Raw genomic sequence first — 14,469 nt, 5'->3', positions numbered from 1 at the left:
AAGAACCATCCTTTATGCATTATGTCTGTGACCGAGATTGCTAATTGCTTCCCAGAATCCATTCTCCCTTCCTTCTTCTGGGTCATCCCCTATAGATACACACCCCAGACTCTCTCTGCACCACCCCACTGCCCTTCTATGGCTGGAAAATCACAATGACTGGAGAAGCTGGAGAGGACGGCAGAGCTGCTTCTCCAGCCCTGCGTTGGCTGTCTACCTCCCAACTGCTGTATGAGAGACAGACTTCTGTCTTTTTGGATCCACTCCGTTTATGTCTCCTTGTCACAGTATCTGAGCCTATACCTATATACCTAAGTTCATACAATGTCCTTCCTACTTTCTGAGTGTTAAAATATTTCTTTAATGAAATGACTGTGATAACAGATGGGATTTTTTAAGTCCTTAACTGGAAAATAAAAAGAAAGTTAACAGTCTTATATCAATATGCCTAATCACTGAAAAATATTTTTGATCTGTGAAATTGAAAGTTGGAGGCTCCCTGATTTTTGTGGTCTATGAACCAAATAGGATACATAAACACTGTTTAAGGCTCAAGGACCTGGCTTGACTAGGGAGGACATCCTGGTATCTAGCAAAACTCTCCTCTAAGCTATTATCTCCATGTGGGGTGACTCTCATCATTGGGGCCACTTTCAGTTTTTTAGCGGGAAAAATGAAGGATGGAAGATGATCAGGGAAGGAGAGGCTATGTTGGACTCATGAATGACCCTAAAAAACATTTTCATGTGATTGTTGTCTGCACTGGGTGCAGAAACAAACTGACACCGGGGGAGAGCTCTACATAGTCATTGATCTTAGGAATGTCAAATATAATCGATTAATCGTGGCTGCCTGGAAAATACTGAGAATACTATGACCTATTAGCAAGGTTGTCTTGGGTGTGGAAGAGGTCATTTCTGCTGTAATTAAGAAATACCTTGAGGGCTTCCCTGGTGGCGCAGTGGTTGAGAATCTGCCTGCCAATGCAGGGGACACGGGTTCGAGCCCTGGTCTGGGAGGATCCCACGTGCCGTGGAGCAACTAGGCCCGTGAGCCACAACTACTGAGCCTGCGCGTCTGGAGCTTGTGCTCCGCAACAAGAGAGGCCGTGACAGTGAGAGGCCCGCGCACCGCAATGAAGAGTGGCCCCCGCTTGCCACAACTAGAGAAAGCCCTCGCACAGAAACGAAGACCCAACACAGCAAAAATAAATAAATTAATTAAAAAAAAAAAAAAAAAAAAAGAAATACCTTGGGATGAATCAGTAAATCCATCTCTCTTACCTGTGTGCCACACTGCCTTTCTTGATATCTGATATGACCAGGGGGTCTCCTGGTTTTCTACTGGATGGTGCTGTAATAATGAAGATAGAATAGTCACATCTTTATATCCACGATTCACCCACTACTGTACAGGTCTCACAGTATAGCAACCATTAATGCAAGTACAGTTTGTATGCAAAGCAAAGAGAATCAGCAAATGAATTTTAAAATGCGCATATTACCCCTTCTTGATATAAAAAATGTTTGTGTTAAAGTTCTCATAAACTTGAAAACTAAAGCAAAGTTATTTTAAATCTGCAATTGGAGAAAGCAATTGAAAAGCTGCCCATCTGGATTAAATCTATTTCAATCCGTGATTCTCAAGAGAGGGAGGTGAAGAGTGAACAGTCCAACAGAAAAGTGTATTAAAAGCAATTAGGGGCTCCCCTTAGTGGTACTTACATGTGATCCCTTCTCCTACCCATTCTTTCACTCCTTACCTGTGAGGAGACACCACTCTTCATGGGATCCTGCCATATTACTCAAGTGTACTGGGTGGGAAAGTGGATGAGAATCACTAATGTAAATTTTTTTTTTCCCCAGAAGGATATCTTTTGCTAGATAAGACTACAAATATTAAAATTTTGCTCACAAATTCATACCTAGAATGCTCTGAAATGTTCAGAAATCTGACTGATGTTATTTATTTATATTGATATATATATTCATATTTAAACATGTACATGTAACTTTTATTGAGTTTATAGATAAATCTATTATCCTGCACAGTGGTCAGTTTTGGGCTTTATAACTTTTCTTAGGAATATTTCCCTTTGGTGATAATGAAATAATAATAATGAAAAGCTATTAGGAATGAGTCTACTTAGACTTAATCCTCAAAATGAACTATAGTCCATATTTCAGTACAAAAATATCATCTTGACCTAGAAAGTTTACATTTAGTTTAGGAGTTCGATAATTAAAATGAACATACCAACATTTATAAACAACAATTTGCCTCCAATAGGAGATGTTTTAGCAACCTGAAGCCTGGAGTGATTTCTTTTTAAGGATCATTAAAAGGCGCCTAATGTAAGATTTTATTATAAACAGTCTGATCACCCCATAATAATCATAGAACCATATCATATCCCATAATCCCATTTGAATCCCAGGAAAATGTTTATGCACAAGAACAGATGGTTTAATATCGTAACACATCATTGAAAGAAAAAGCAAACACATATACCAATACCTTACCCACTGTCTTAGTCCACAGTAAATGTTAATGGGACTTCATCCAATCATTATTCTTAGCTTCTAGCAAAGAATGCAAAACATTCTGTTCACTACAATTAATTCATAATTTAAACCTCCACTCAAGGATTTGATATAATTCCACTAGAGAAATATAAACATCCAGCAGTTTTACTCATATTACATTTCAAACAGCAAATTGTTCTGGGCACAGGGCACAAAAACAAAAACTTTGTTATGACCAGCAAATACAACTTTCCTAGCATCTGCCAATAACTTTACATGACATTTTTCCAAGCTTTAGTAACCATCACAGAGCACTCAATGTTTCCTTTGGTTTTTAAAAAAATTCATTTTCCATTGAAATGGACTAAAACAAAACAGTATAGGCAACGAAATACATCAAGCCCATCTCTGTCATCCTTCTAACAGAGGAAAATAACCCTGTGACCTCTGGACAAACCCACACAGCTTTGCAGAGAGGTGTGAAACTTCTAATGGTCTACAGACATGTATGGTGCCCATTTCATGTTTACTACATTCTTCTCTTTCTCCTTTAATCAAGTCCATACTTGAGGTTTGGAAGGTTCATCAGGGTGGATGCCCATTGGAGTTGATGTAGTTGAGCCCAGAAGTTGAGCTCCTGATACCATCACTACCATGCTTACCAGGCACATTAAATGTGGCCATGCCTTTGGGGCTTCGAGGGCTCAGTCATGGTTTGCACACCCTGGCACCATGTTTTATTTTACTTTTCTTTAAAAAATTTTTTTTATTGAAGTATAGTTGATTTACAATGTTATGTGAATTTCTGCTGTACAGCAAAGTGACTCAGTTATACATATATATACATTCTTTCTTTATATTCTTTTCCATGATGGATTATCAGAGGATATTGAATATAGTTCTCTGTGCTATACAGCAGGACCTTGGGGTTGTTTATCCATTCTATATATAATAGTTTATATCTGCTAACCCCAACTTCCCAGTCCATCCCTCCCCCATTCCCCTTCCCCTTGACAACCACAAGTCTGTTCTCTATATCTGTGAGTCTGTGTCTGTTTCATAAATAAGTGCATTTGTGTCATAGTTTAGATTCCACACATAAGTGGTATTATATGTTATTTGTCTTTCTATTTCTGACTTACTTCATTTAGTATGATAATCTCTAGGTCCATCCATGTTGCTGCAAATGGCATTATTTCATTCTTTTTTATGGCCGAGTAGTATTTCATTGTATATATGTACCACATCTTCTTTATTCATTCATTTGTCGATGGACATTTAGATTGCTTCCATGTCTTGGCTATTGTGAATAGACCTAGCACCATGTTTTTTTTTTTTTTTTGGAGCCTATATTATTTATTTATTTAATTTTAACATCTTTATTGGAGTATAATTGCTTTACAATGGTGTGTTAGTTTCTGCTTTATAACAAAGTGAATCAGCTATACATATACATATATCCCCATATCTCCTCCCTCTTGCGTCTCCCTCCCACCCTCCCTATCCCACCCCTCTAGGTGGTCACAAAGCACTGAGCTGATCTCCCTGTGCTATGCGGCTGCTTCCCACTCGCTATCTATTTTACATTTGGTAGTGTATATATGTCCATGCCACTCTCTCACTTTGTTCCAGCTTACCCTTCCCCCTCCCCGTGTCCTCAGGTCCATTCTCTACATTCACGTCTTTATTCCTGTCCTGCCCCTAGGCTCTTGAGAACCATTTTTTTTTTTTAGATTCCATATATATGTGTTGGCATACGGTATTTATTTTTCTCTTCTGACTTACTTCACTCTGTATGACAGGCTCTAGGTCCATCCACCTCACTACAAATAACTCAATTTAGTTTCTTTTTATGGCTGAGTAATATTCCACTGTATATATGTGCCACATCTTCTTTATCCATTCATTTGTCGATGGACACTTAGGTTAGCACCATGTTTTGATTCTTCTCTGAGGAAGGTACAAACCAAGCATGCTTAGCTTAACTTGTAGTGCTTTAAAAACTTAGTTGCCAACATTTAAAAAGTAGTAGATTTCATACAGATGTACAGCTTCTTTTAAAAAATTAGAGAGGCAATATGGTATAGTGATGAAGAGGCAAGTTTTGGCAGCCGGAATGCTTGGGTTCCAAATCCTGCCTCTTCCACATATAAGCCGCGTATGCCTGAGCACATAGTGTTCAGACACCTTAGTTTCCTGGTCTGTGAAATGGTGATAAAGAACAACAGTGCTGATCTCATACAGTTTTTGTTGTAAGGATTGAGTTTTTCTATGTAAATTGACTGGAGCAGTGCGCATACAATACACTACATAAGTGTTTATGATGATGATTATCCAGCAACATTGGACTCACTTTCCCACTCTCTCCTTCAGATGGAGCCTTCCGTCTCTAATTTGCCATTGTCCTCATTGGAAGGATCTCACTTTCCTGACTTGCCTCAGCTCTGAGGGCTTTGGGACCCTTTGAGCGAGAATACATTAGCACTTACTCAGTGCTTTGAATTTGCTTGGAGTTCTCCATTGAACAATTCTGTGAAATCCATTGAATTGAAGTTCACAGAGTCATCCATCGAACACATACTCACTGAACACCAACTATGAGCTAGGCACGTCTGCTCTGGGCACTGGCCACGAAATCCTGGAGAAAAGCTGGATAAAAAGGGGAGACGGGGGGACTTCCCTGGTGGTCCAGTGGCTAAGACTCCACACTCCCAGTGCAGGGGGCCCGGGTTCGATCCCTGGTCAGGGAACTAGATCCCACATGCCGCAACTAAGAGTTTGCAGGCCGCAACTAAAAAAAGAAAAAATCTCGCATGCTGCCTTTTTCTATTATGAAAGATGAGAAGTCAGTTCTCTTCCGCCTCTATATCACCACCATATTCAGACACAGTTCTTGTTCCCCCATTCTTCCAATACAGTTTTGTCATTTTTTGTAAAATCGATATTTAGCATTTACTTTAGTATGACTGCAAACAGTATTAGAAGACAAGTCATGTTGCATGGCATGATTACCTGCCTTTTCTACAGGATATATTTTCTGTTGTCTTGATGTCTTTGTTGGCTTAATTTTCTTGTGTTTACCATGAATTCAACTCCTCAGACTTGTAATCTCTCAACATGTTATTACATACCAAGAATTGTATTAGAGGTTTCCAACCCATCTGAAATGTTTGCTTTCTAGGGTTACTACACAGACCTTGGGAACTTCCTTCCCGTAGACCCTGGGAACCCAGAGTTTCTTTTCATTCCTGTTAAATTAATTAAAGGAGGCCATTAAACTGAGGTGGCTCTAATGCTGTGGTAGCCCAAGGAAGCCAACCAAAATCTAAGCTTTTACAAGGTTATGAAATCAAAATACTAAGGACAACCAGACACAAACAGCCAACTAGGCTTTAAGTTACAGCCAGTTAAATAATTTCCTTTCTTTGCCTCTGCTCTTCCTATATCTGTCTTTCCCCAGACTCCTGTTGGGGGAGCATTCCTAACTACTGGTTTGGTGCTGCCAGATTTGAATCAATTTTTTTTGCTCAAATAAACTCTTAAAATGTTTAATATGCCTCGGTTTACCTTTTAACACTCTCTCTTGCATCCTTGGAGCCCTTGCATCCTGAATCCAATTTTCCCTCTTTCTGGCTTTACTCTCTTTTGGTGGTTGGTACACGTTCTCTGACAGCTTCCTGAGGAAGAGTGCATGGGAGGAGAGTATTTTGAATCCATAGTTGTCTTTTTTTTACTTCCACCTTTGCTAGATGGAGAATTCTAGGCTGGAAATTTCTTTTCCCTCAGAATTTTGAAGGCACTGTTCCATTGGTTTCTAGATTCCAGAACTGCTATTTGTTGAGAAGCCTGACGCCATTCTGATTACTCGGTTATTATTTGTGTTCTGATACACTGTGTGAAAACTGCCCACCCCCACTGGAAGCCTATAGGATTGTCTTTTTCTCCCAGTTTTCAAATCTCATGATGACATGCCTTGGTGTGGGTCTGTTTTCATCCACAGCTCATGGACCCATACATCTGGAAACTTATATCCATCAATTCTAGGAAATTTATGAAAATATATCCTTGATGCTTTTCTCTCTTCTTACTTTTTGTAACGTCTATTATTTGGATATTGTGTTATTTGGACTCGTATAATTTTCCTATTTAGTCTAGACTCTTCATTTATTTATTTGTTGTTTTGTCCTAATTTCTAGAAATCTTCCTCAACATTTTTTCCAGTATTTCTGTTGAACTCCTTCATTTCTGCCATATTCTTACTTTTCAGGAGCTCTTTGCTCCCCTCTGGAGGCCACTGTGTAATAGTATTCAGGGCCTCCCACCCAGGGATACAAATGAGGTTAATGATCATTTTTTTTCTTTCTTTTTAAAGTTTTCTTCTTCCTGCATGTGCTGCTTCTGTTTTTTTCTTTGTTTTTGGTGATAGTCTTGCATCTTAGATGCTTTCCTCCAAGTGCCCATGTTTTTCTTAGCTGTCTGTTCACATCAAAGATGGCTCTGCAAAGTAGCTGTTTGAAAGCTTGGTGCCCCTGAGTGGGGCTCCTGGATTACGGTCGTCACTGTAGAGTTCAGGCCAGACTGCTTCTTTGGGTCAGATGGCACTGATTCTTCCTCCAGCTTGGAGGGGATTAAGCCTGGATACCTGGCTTCTTTGAGCTTCTGTGAGAAGACCAGCAGCCTCCTCATTCAGTGTTTCACTGAATCTCTGCTTTCAGAGCTGGACTGGTACACTCAGCGGTGCCCTCCCAATCCAGAGACCCTCCCTTTCGCGTTTTCCAGAGGATAAAACTAGGCTCTGCCAGGAAGGGGAGGGGTGCTTGGCGGTTCTGAGTTGGGGGAGGGACTCATTCATTCTTAACAGACTTTCAACCAATCCCCCGTCTTCGTACTCTCCCATCACTCTTGCTTCCAGAAGTTCCTGATTCCACCTCTCTGACTTGCTGGGAGTTTAGCATGCAAATCAGGCTCACTGTCGGCTTTCCACTCTGCTTCTTTAAATTAATCTTTCTCCATCTTCTTTGCCACTTCCAAGTTTGGTTGCTGTTATGTATTTTTCTTTTCCTCTTCTCCTTATGAGTTTCTGCCTCCTGAAAAATCTTATACTCTCATTTTAAAATGGGGGTTTGGGGTAGGAGCAGGGCTAAATGCGTGTTTTCAAGCTAGCATCTTTTGACTCACGAAGCTTGAAAATCATTGGTCGTCTGTCACTGTCAGAAACTGGTGCTCACAGTGGATTTGGATTCTTTTCTCCTCAAACAGTTGTTGGAAGAGGTAGAAAATGACAGTCCCTATCTTTGGTTTAAAACACTTTCTGTATCTGAAGACAGGTGAAATCTTCTGCAGTGTGAAGCTAAGTAAATGTGAATCATTCCAAGAACATTCTATAATGTCTAGCCGTTCATGGAACTTACGCTGCTAGTCAAGGTACGTTGCTCAAAGGGCCTGATAAACTGTCCAAACTACACTGGAGAAGCACACACACACACACTCACTCACACAATCATTCAGTTTTACTTTCATTGTAACCATATAAATATGTGCGCGTGTGTGTGTACACACACACACACACACATATACTACCTGGTAAGTAAGTAACACTGGTTATTTGATTTGAAATGGACCAGTGAGTAGAGTTTTTATTGCAAAGTTGGCAAAAAACCATGAACCTTTCTCTTCTAAATATGTTTAAGACTTAAGGCGAAAATGACAGATTTGTTGTTCTTGTTATAAAGACTGCTTTATGATTTTACAAAAAATAAAGCAAGCCTTTGTTCCTGCAGACAATTCAGTCACAACTAAAGAGGAAAGCCAACAAATTAACTGCACTCACAAAATGCTGTCTCTTGCTTTTCTAATATAGGATCTGGGAAGATTCATCAATCAGACGGTGACAGGGATGAGTGTTAACATTAACACAGCCAGTGTTAAGTCAGACAGAAAGGGTTTGAATCCCTGCATGGCCTTTTATTAGCTCTGGGTCTTTGGGCAGCTTATCCAGCTGTGTAAAATGGGCACAGATGTTATCGGGCCACTTTCAGGATTAAATGAGAAAACACATATAAACTGCTTAGTGCCATGCATGGTACAAAGTAGATAAAACTCCCTTGTAATAAAACCTCAAAAGAAAACTTCGATACCAAAAGATCTTTACTGACAACTACACATGGCAGAGACAACCACAGTTCTCTGACTTGAAAGGCAGGTGAGCTGCATTGGAGGGTATGGGCTCTGGTTTCTGATTGGCTGAGGTATCAGAGCTTCAGGATGCTGCTTCTTGTCCCAAACTGCATCCTTCTGCTAGGCTGTTCTACTTTATTTGCTATAATAAATTACTCCATATCATAGCAATAAAATCTATAAAAGTAATGCCTGATACTAATGTGCTATGAATGTCTCATCAGGAACTTATGAAAATTAGTCTAAAACTGCTCACCACATCCAAAATCAAAGGGACTCATTTCTCAGTCAATTAGGTATGAAGAGTGAGCCTTAAGCCAAGTGTGAAGGCTCTGATGGTACGCTTCCTGAGATGGAGGCCTATTTCTCACTACTCAGAGCTTTCACAAGATGAAGATACAGAAAGAGGACTTTGCATAAAGATAGTGAGATCATTAGAGAAATGCAAGTCAAAACTACAATGAGATATCATCTCACACCGGTCAGAATGGCCATCATCAAAAAATCTAGAAACAATAAATGCTGGAGAGGGTGTGGAGAAAAGGGAACACTCTTGCACTGCTGTTGGGAATGTGAATTGGTACAGCCACTATGGAGAACAGTATGGAGGTTCCTTAAAAAACTACAAATAGAACTACCATATGACCCAGCAATCCCACTACTGGGCATATACCCTGAGAAAATCATAATTCAAAAAGAGACGTGTACCACAGTCGTCAGTGCAGCACTGTTTACAGTAGCCAGGACATGTATACAACCTAATTGTCCATTGACAGATGAATGGATAAAGAAGATGTGGCACATATATACAAAGGAATATTACTCAGCCATAAAAAGAAACGAAATTGAGTTATTTGTAGTGAGGTGGATGGACCTAGAGTCTGTCATACAGAGTGAAGTAAGTCAGAAAGAGAAAGACAAATACCATATGCTAACACATATATATGGAATCTAAGAAAAAAAAATGTCATGAAGAACCTAGGGGTAAGGCGGGAATAAAGACACAGACCTACTAGAGAATGGACTTGAGGATATGGGGAGGGGGAAGTGTAAGCTGTGACAAAGTGAGAGAGTGGCATGGACATATATACACTACCAAACGTAAAATAGACAGCTAGTGGGAAGCAGCTGTATAGCACAGGGAGATCAGCTTGGTGCTTTGTGACCACCTACAGGGGTGGGATAGGGAGGGTGGGAGGGAGGGAGACGCAAGAGGGAAGAGATATGGGAACATACGTATATGTATAACTGATTCACTTTGTTATAAAGCAGAAACTAACACACCATTGTAAAGCAATTATACTCCAATAAAGATGTACAAAAAAAAAGATAGCAAGAAACATTCATAAACCCCTGTAGTGCCTCAGTTTCCCTAACAGTACCTGTGTGTGTATGAGTGAGAAGAGGGTCCTTTGATTTCCTACTTAGGTAGGATAATTATGATTGGCACTAAATTTTATGGGGTAGAGCCTTGCTTAAAATATTTCATGAGGCTCTATGTGGAAAATAAATATCGATCATTATAATAATTAACATTCATTATGGTTCACAATGTGTTCTGGGCAGCTTACATACACTAACTCATTTAATTTTCTCAACAATGCTCCAAAGAAGGTAATGAGCACTCCATTTTCTAGACAAGGAAACTCAGTTCAGACAGGTCAAGAGAGTTGGGAATTGGGGCAGTCTGGGCTCTGAGTCCTTGCTCTTCATCATTTTCCACTTTGCACAAACATCTATATTCCTCATCACCCTCAGAGGCTCATTTCCTGGAGGGCACACTGGTTAGAAGAACACTGTTTACAGACTCCTCATTCACTCCTTCAACAAAGACAGGGATTAAACAAGCATCTTGCATGTGCCAGGAACTGTGCTAGACCTCAGGAATTTACTATTTCGTAACAATGAAAATGGATTCTGTTTTTTTTTTTCTTTAGCAAATTCTGCTTTCCCAACTGGCAAAATATGAGTATTTTCCATGAGGAAACACAAACTCAGGATGGTGACAGTTAGTTGTATAAATGGAGCTGGAGCTGTAGAAGGACTGACAGGCATGTTTGATGAGCTTACGTATCATTTCTCCATCCAGGAATGGCACAAAACTTTTAGCTTCCATGAATAGCTTTAGTTTACAGCTGGCTAAAATTCAAGCAGTTTCGTGGGGTTTTGGGATAGTTTCCATTATTGGTATTAAAATCAGTTTTAGTACATATGTAACATCATCATAAAGCATAATTTTATATGGTTCTTTATGTGAATAAAATATTTTGCAGTTGTGTGTACATGGCCACACTTGAAACAAACTGAACATATAAATGCTGACTTTGAAAAAGGAATCTATCACACGATTAGTTTTTAAAGGGATACTCTCCTTTATAATTAAATTACATTTTTATGTATATTAATTTTTAGGAATAAATCTATTGCAAGTTGCCATATGATCCTGCAATCTCACTCCTGAGCATATATCTGGACAAAGCTATAATTCACAAAGATACACGCACCCCTAGGTTCATAGCAGCACTATTTACAATAACCAAGGTGTGGAAACAACCTAAATGTCCATGGACAGATGAATGGATAAAGAAGAGATATATATATATATATATATATATATATATATATATATATATATATATATACAATGGAATATTACTCAGCCATAAAAAAGAATGAAATAATGCCATTTGCAGTTATGTACATGGATGGACCTAGAGATAATCATACTAAGTGCAGTAAGTCAGAAAGAGAAAGACAAATACCATATGATATCACTTATATGTGGAACCTAAAATACGACACAAATGAACTTATCTATGAAACAGAAGAGACTCACAGACATAGAGAACAGACTTGTGGTTGCCAAGGGGGAGGGGGATGGGGAAGGGAAAGATTGGAAGTTTGGGATTAGCAGATGCAAACTATTATCTATAGACTGGATAAACCACCAGGTCCTACTGTATAGCACAGGCAACTATATTCAATATCCTGTGATACACCATAATGGAAAATAAAATAAATAAAACGGCTTTTCAAATAAAAAAGAATAAATCTATTGCATTAAAAAAGACCATCCTCTTAAGTAAAATTTGAGAGTAAAATTACAGTGTGGCAAACTGTGTGGTAAGAGAAGCTTCTGAGGAATAGGTGTCTTCTGTAGATGCACCAGTAGTAAGTATTTCTAAGGACTCAAAACTTAGTATTCGGCCGTGGCACTCAGAGTGTCTTTACTGAATGGAGGCAGGAGGAAGAAAGAATGGGGTGGAAGCAGGGTCTCTGCGTGCAGCCAGCAGGCTCTACACTGCGCAACTCCAAGAGGTACCACGTTCACAGCCAATTCTGATGGAATAAATGAATGGAATGGAATAGACAGGATAAATGAGAGCAGGGTTAAAGTTACATGGGGGTTGCAGAAGCCACGTGGAGCCCCACATACTTTTAGAATAGTAAGTTCTGATGAGCTCTCCCTTAATCTCAGCAAGCACAGCTGGTGACAGAACAGTGGCATACCATCTTTGCTTCGTAATGAACAAACCAAAAGGGGAAGCGACCCAGTTAAAGGCGTAAATGACTGTAGTAGCAACTAGAATAGGTCTGGAGTCTCCAAAGTCCCATTTCATCTTTCTGCTTACTCTACAGAGGAACGTCAGATCCATCAGTCCTACTTTTCTCCCAGTACTGGGGGTTGGGGGAGATACAGGCTCTCATACATATGGCTTCTTGTTCTTTTTTTTTTTTGCGGTACGCAGGCCTCTCACTGCTGTGGCCTCTCCCGTTGCGGAGCACAGGCTCCGACGCACAGGCTCAGCGGCCATGGTTCACGGGCCCAGCCTCTCTGCGGCATGTGGGATCTTCCCGGACCGGGGCACGAACCCGTGTTCCCTGCATCGGCAGGCACTCTCAACCACTGTGCCACCAGGGAAGCCCTGGCTTCTTGTTCTTAACATTTATTCCATATTGTAGTACCACTATTTTTGGTGTTGCATTAGATATATGTGATTTATTGGTTATTAATAAAACTTCATTTTCGATGTTAAATGTATATTGTCAAAGTTGAATTGGACAGCTCCCATTTCATACACCCACTTGAGAACTCTTTGTTTTTTCCTTAGCCACTGATGTAAATGCTATCCGACAGAGTGTAGTGAGGCACCTTTATGTAGCCTCATCATTCTCTGGAAGGGACCACACCTTGGTCACAGATGTTGCTTCTAGGTCTCCTCTGGTCTTCATGCATTAATCATTTGCTTCATTTTCTTGGAGCATTTATGGATGAACTTAGTTTATGGATATTAAAAGCACAGAGGCCTCAATTTCCATTCTATAAATTCCCACTGGGGCTCAAATTTTCAAAGCTGTTTTACCAAAGCAGTTATAAATCTAGAGCCTGAGGAAAAGAGGGAATTAAACACATTTATATGTCCTCCTTTTCTTTTTAGCTTGGTTACCCAGGCACCTTGTACCATGGAGGAATTCAGGAAGTTACTAAAGAAAAAGACATTATTTCATTCTTGCAAAATGAATTATAGATGCATAGTGGACAGATGGGAATATAGTCTCAATAGATTATTGTGAAAACTTAATCTATCGTATGTTAAAATGTAGAGAACCTCCTTCATATGCCATCTAATTATTCATGTGGGGTGTGTGAGACATATTTATTGAGTACTTACTCATTATTTGTCAGGGACTATACTAGGTATATAAATATGTTATTTTATTTAATACTCTGAATAACCTACAAAATGAGGACATTTTGCAGATACCCTTATTTCCATTTTATAGGTGAAGAAACCTGAGACTGAAGAGAGTTACAGTAACTTGCCCCATTCACACAGCTATTAAGTGCTGGAGGGTGACTGGCTCCACATTTTTGTACCATTAGGTAGAAACTTGGCAATGAAACTTAACACATTTGCCACACCTGTAAACCATTTGAGAATACACTTTTCTAATGTCTTCCTAAAACTCTGCATTTTAAAAGATATCACTTGTACTTACAACTTATGGTTATTCCAAGTTCCACACTGTGTTTCTTAGGGAGCTTTACATGAAATGTTCCACTACTCGGGATGACAGACTCTGGAATTTGAAAACAAAAAAGAATGTGTTTAGAGAAGACTAGGAAGATTGGAGCACCAATCAATGAAAATGCATCAGGAATACTTGTATCATCATCATCATCTGTAGTTAAAGCTGTAGGAACTGACATAAAATCCTGATAAACTAAGCTCCTTGTGAAGAACAGACGTCCTACCCACAGGCAACAGTGCATAATTCACAGCAACAGTCGAGTTCCATGTTTTTAAAATGTGATTCAGACAGCATCTCCATCAAATTTACCTAGGATGCAAGTTAAAAATATCGATTCCTGAATCATCCCAGATCTGTGGGATACGAATCTCTGAAGACAAGGCCTAGAAATCTGCATTTTAAACATATTCTCCAGGTGATTCTTAGGTATACTAAAGTTGAAGAACCAAAAGCAGTTATATTCTTTTCTCCCCCAACCATATTTTTTGCAGAGTTTATTATTCAGCAGTGCTTTCCTTTTTTCATTTATAGCTGGGGGAGATCGATTTCAGAAAAGATTTCAGTTAGCTGTGACGGTTGTTGATTTGGAGGAGGAGAGGTGTGCCTGAATTTGTAAGGTAAGTGTGGAAAAGTACACTTAAAGATGTAGAAGCAGGAGTGATATTCAAAATATCTCACAACCAGAATGGTCCTGACCACAACCAACCAGACTGAATGCTGAGCACAGTTGGAA

The 14,469-nt window shown here is 39.5% G+C and overlaps 1 protein-coding gene across 3 annotated transcripts in view; it reads right to left on the bottom strand.

The window, feature by feature from the left end:
- Window positions 1-14,469, bottom strand: part of GRIP1 (glutamate receptor interacting protein 1) — a 461,975-nt gene that overhangs the window by 63,444 nt on the left and 384,062 nt on the right. For all 3 annotated transcript variants that reach the window (XM_060112175.1, XM_060112176.1, XM_060112177.1), the window contains 2 exons: window positions 13,704-13,784; window positions 1,284-1,353 (listed from right to left, as the gene is read on the bottom strand). In XM_060112175.1, coding sequence (XP_059968158.1) covers window positions 1,284-1,353; window positions 13,704-13,784 — 151 coding nt within the window. The remainder of the gene's footprint in view (window positions 1-1,283; window positions 1,354-13,703; window positions 13,785-14,469) is intronic.

This window comes from Mesoplodon densirostris, chromosome 11 (assembly GCF_025265405.1).
Source record: "Mesoplodon densirostris isolate mMesDen1 chromosome 11, mMesDen1 primary haplotype, whole genome shotgun sequence".
Classification (NCBI taxonomy): Eukaryota; Metazoa; Chordata; class Mammalia; order Artiodactyla; family Ziphiidae; genus Mesoplodon; species Mesoplodon densirostris.
This window is presented reverse-complemented; position numbering and strand designations above follow the sequence as displayed.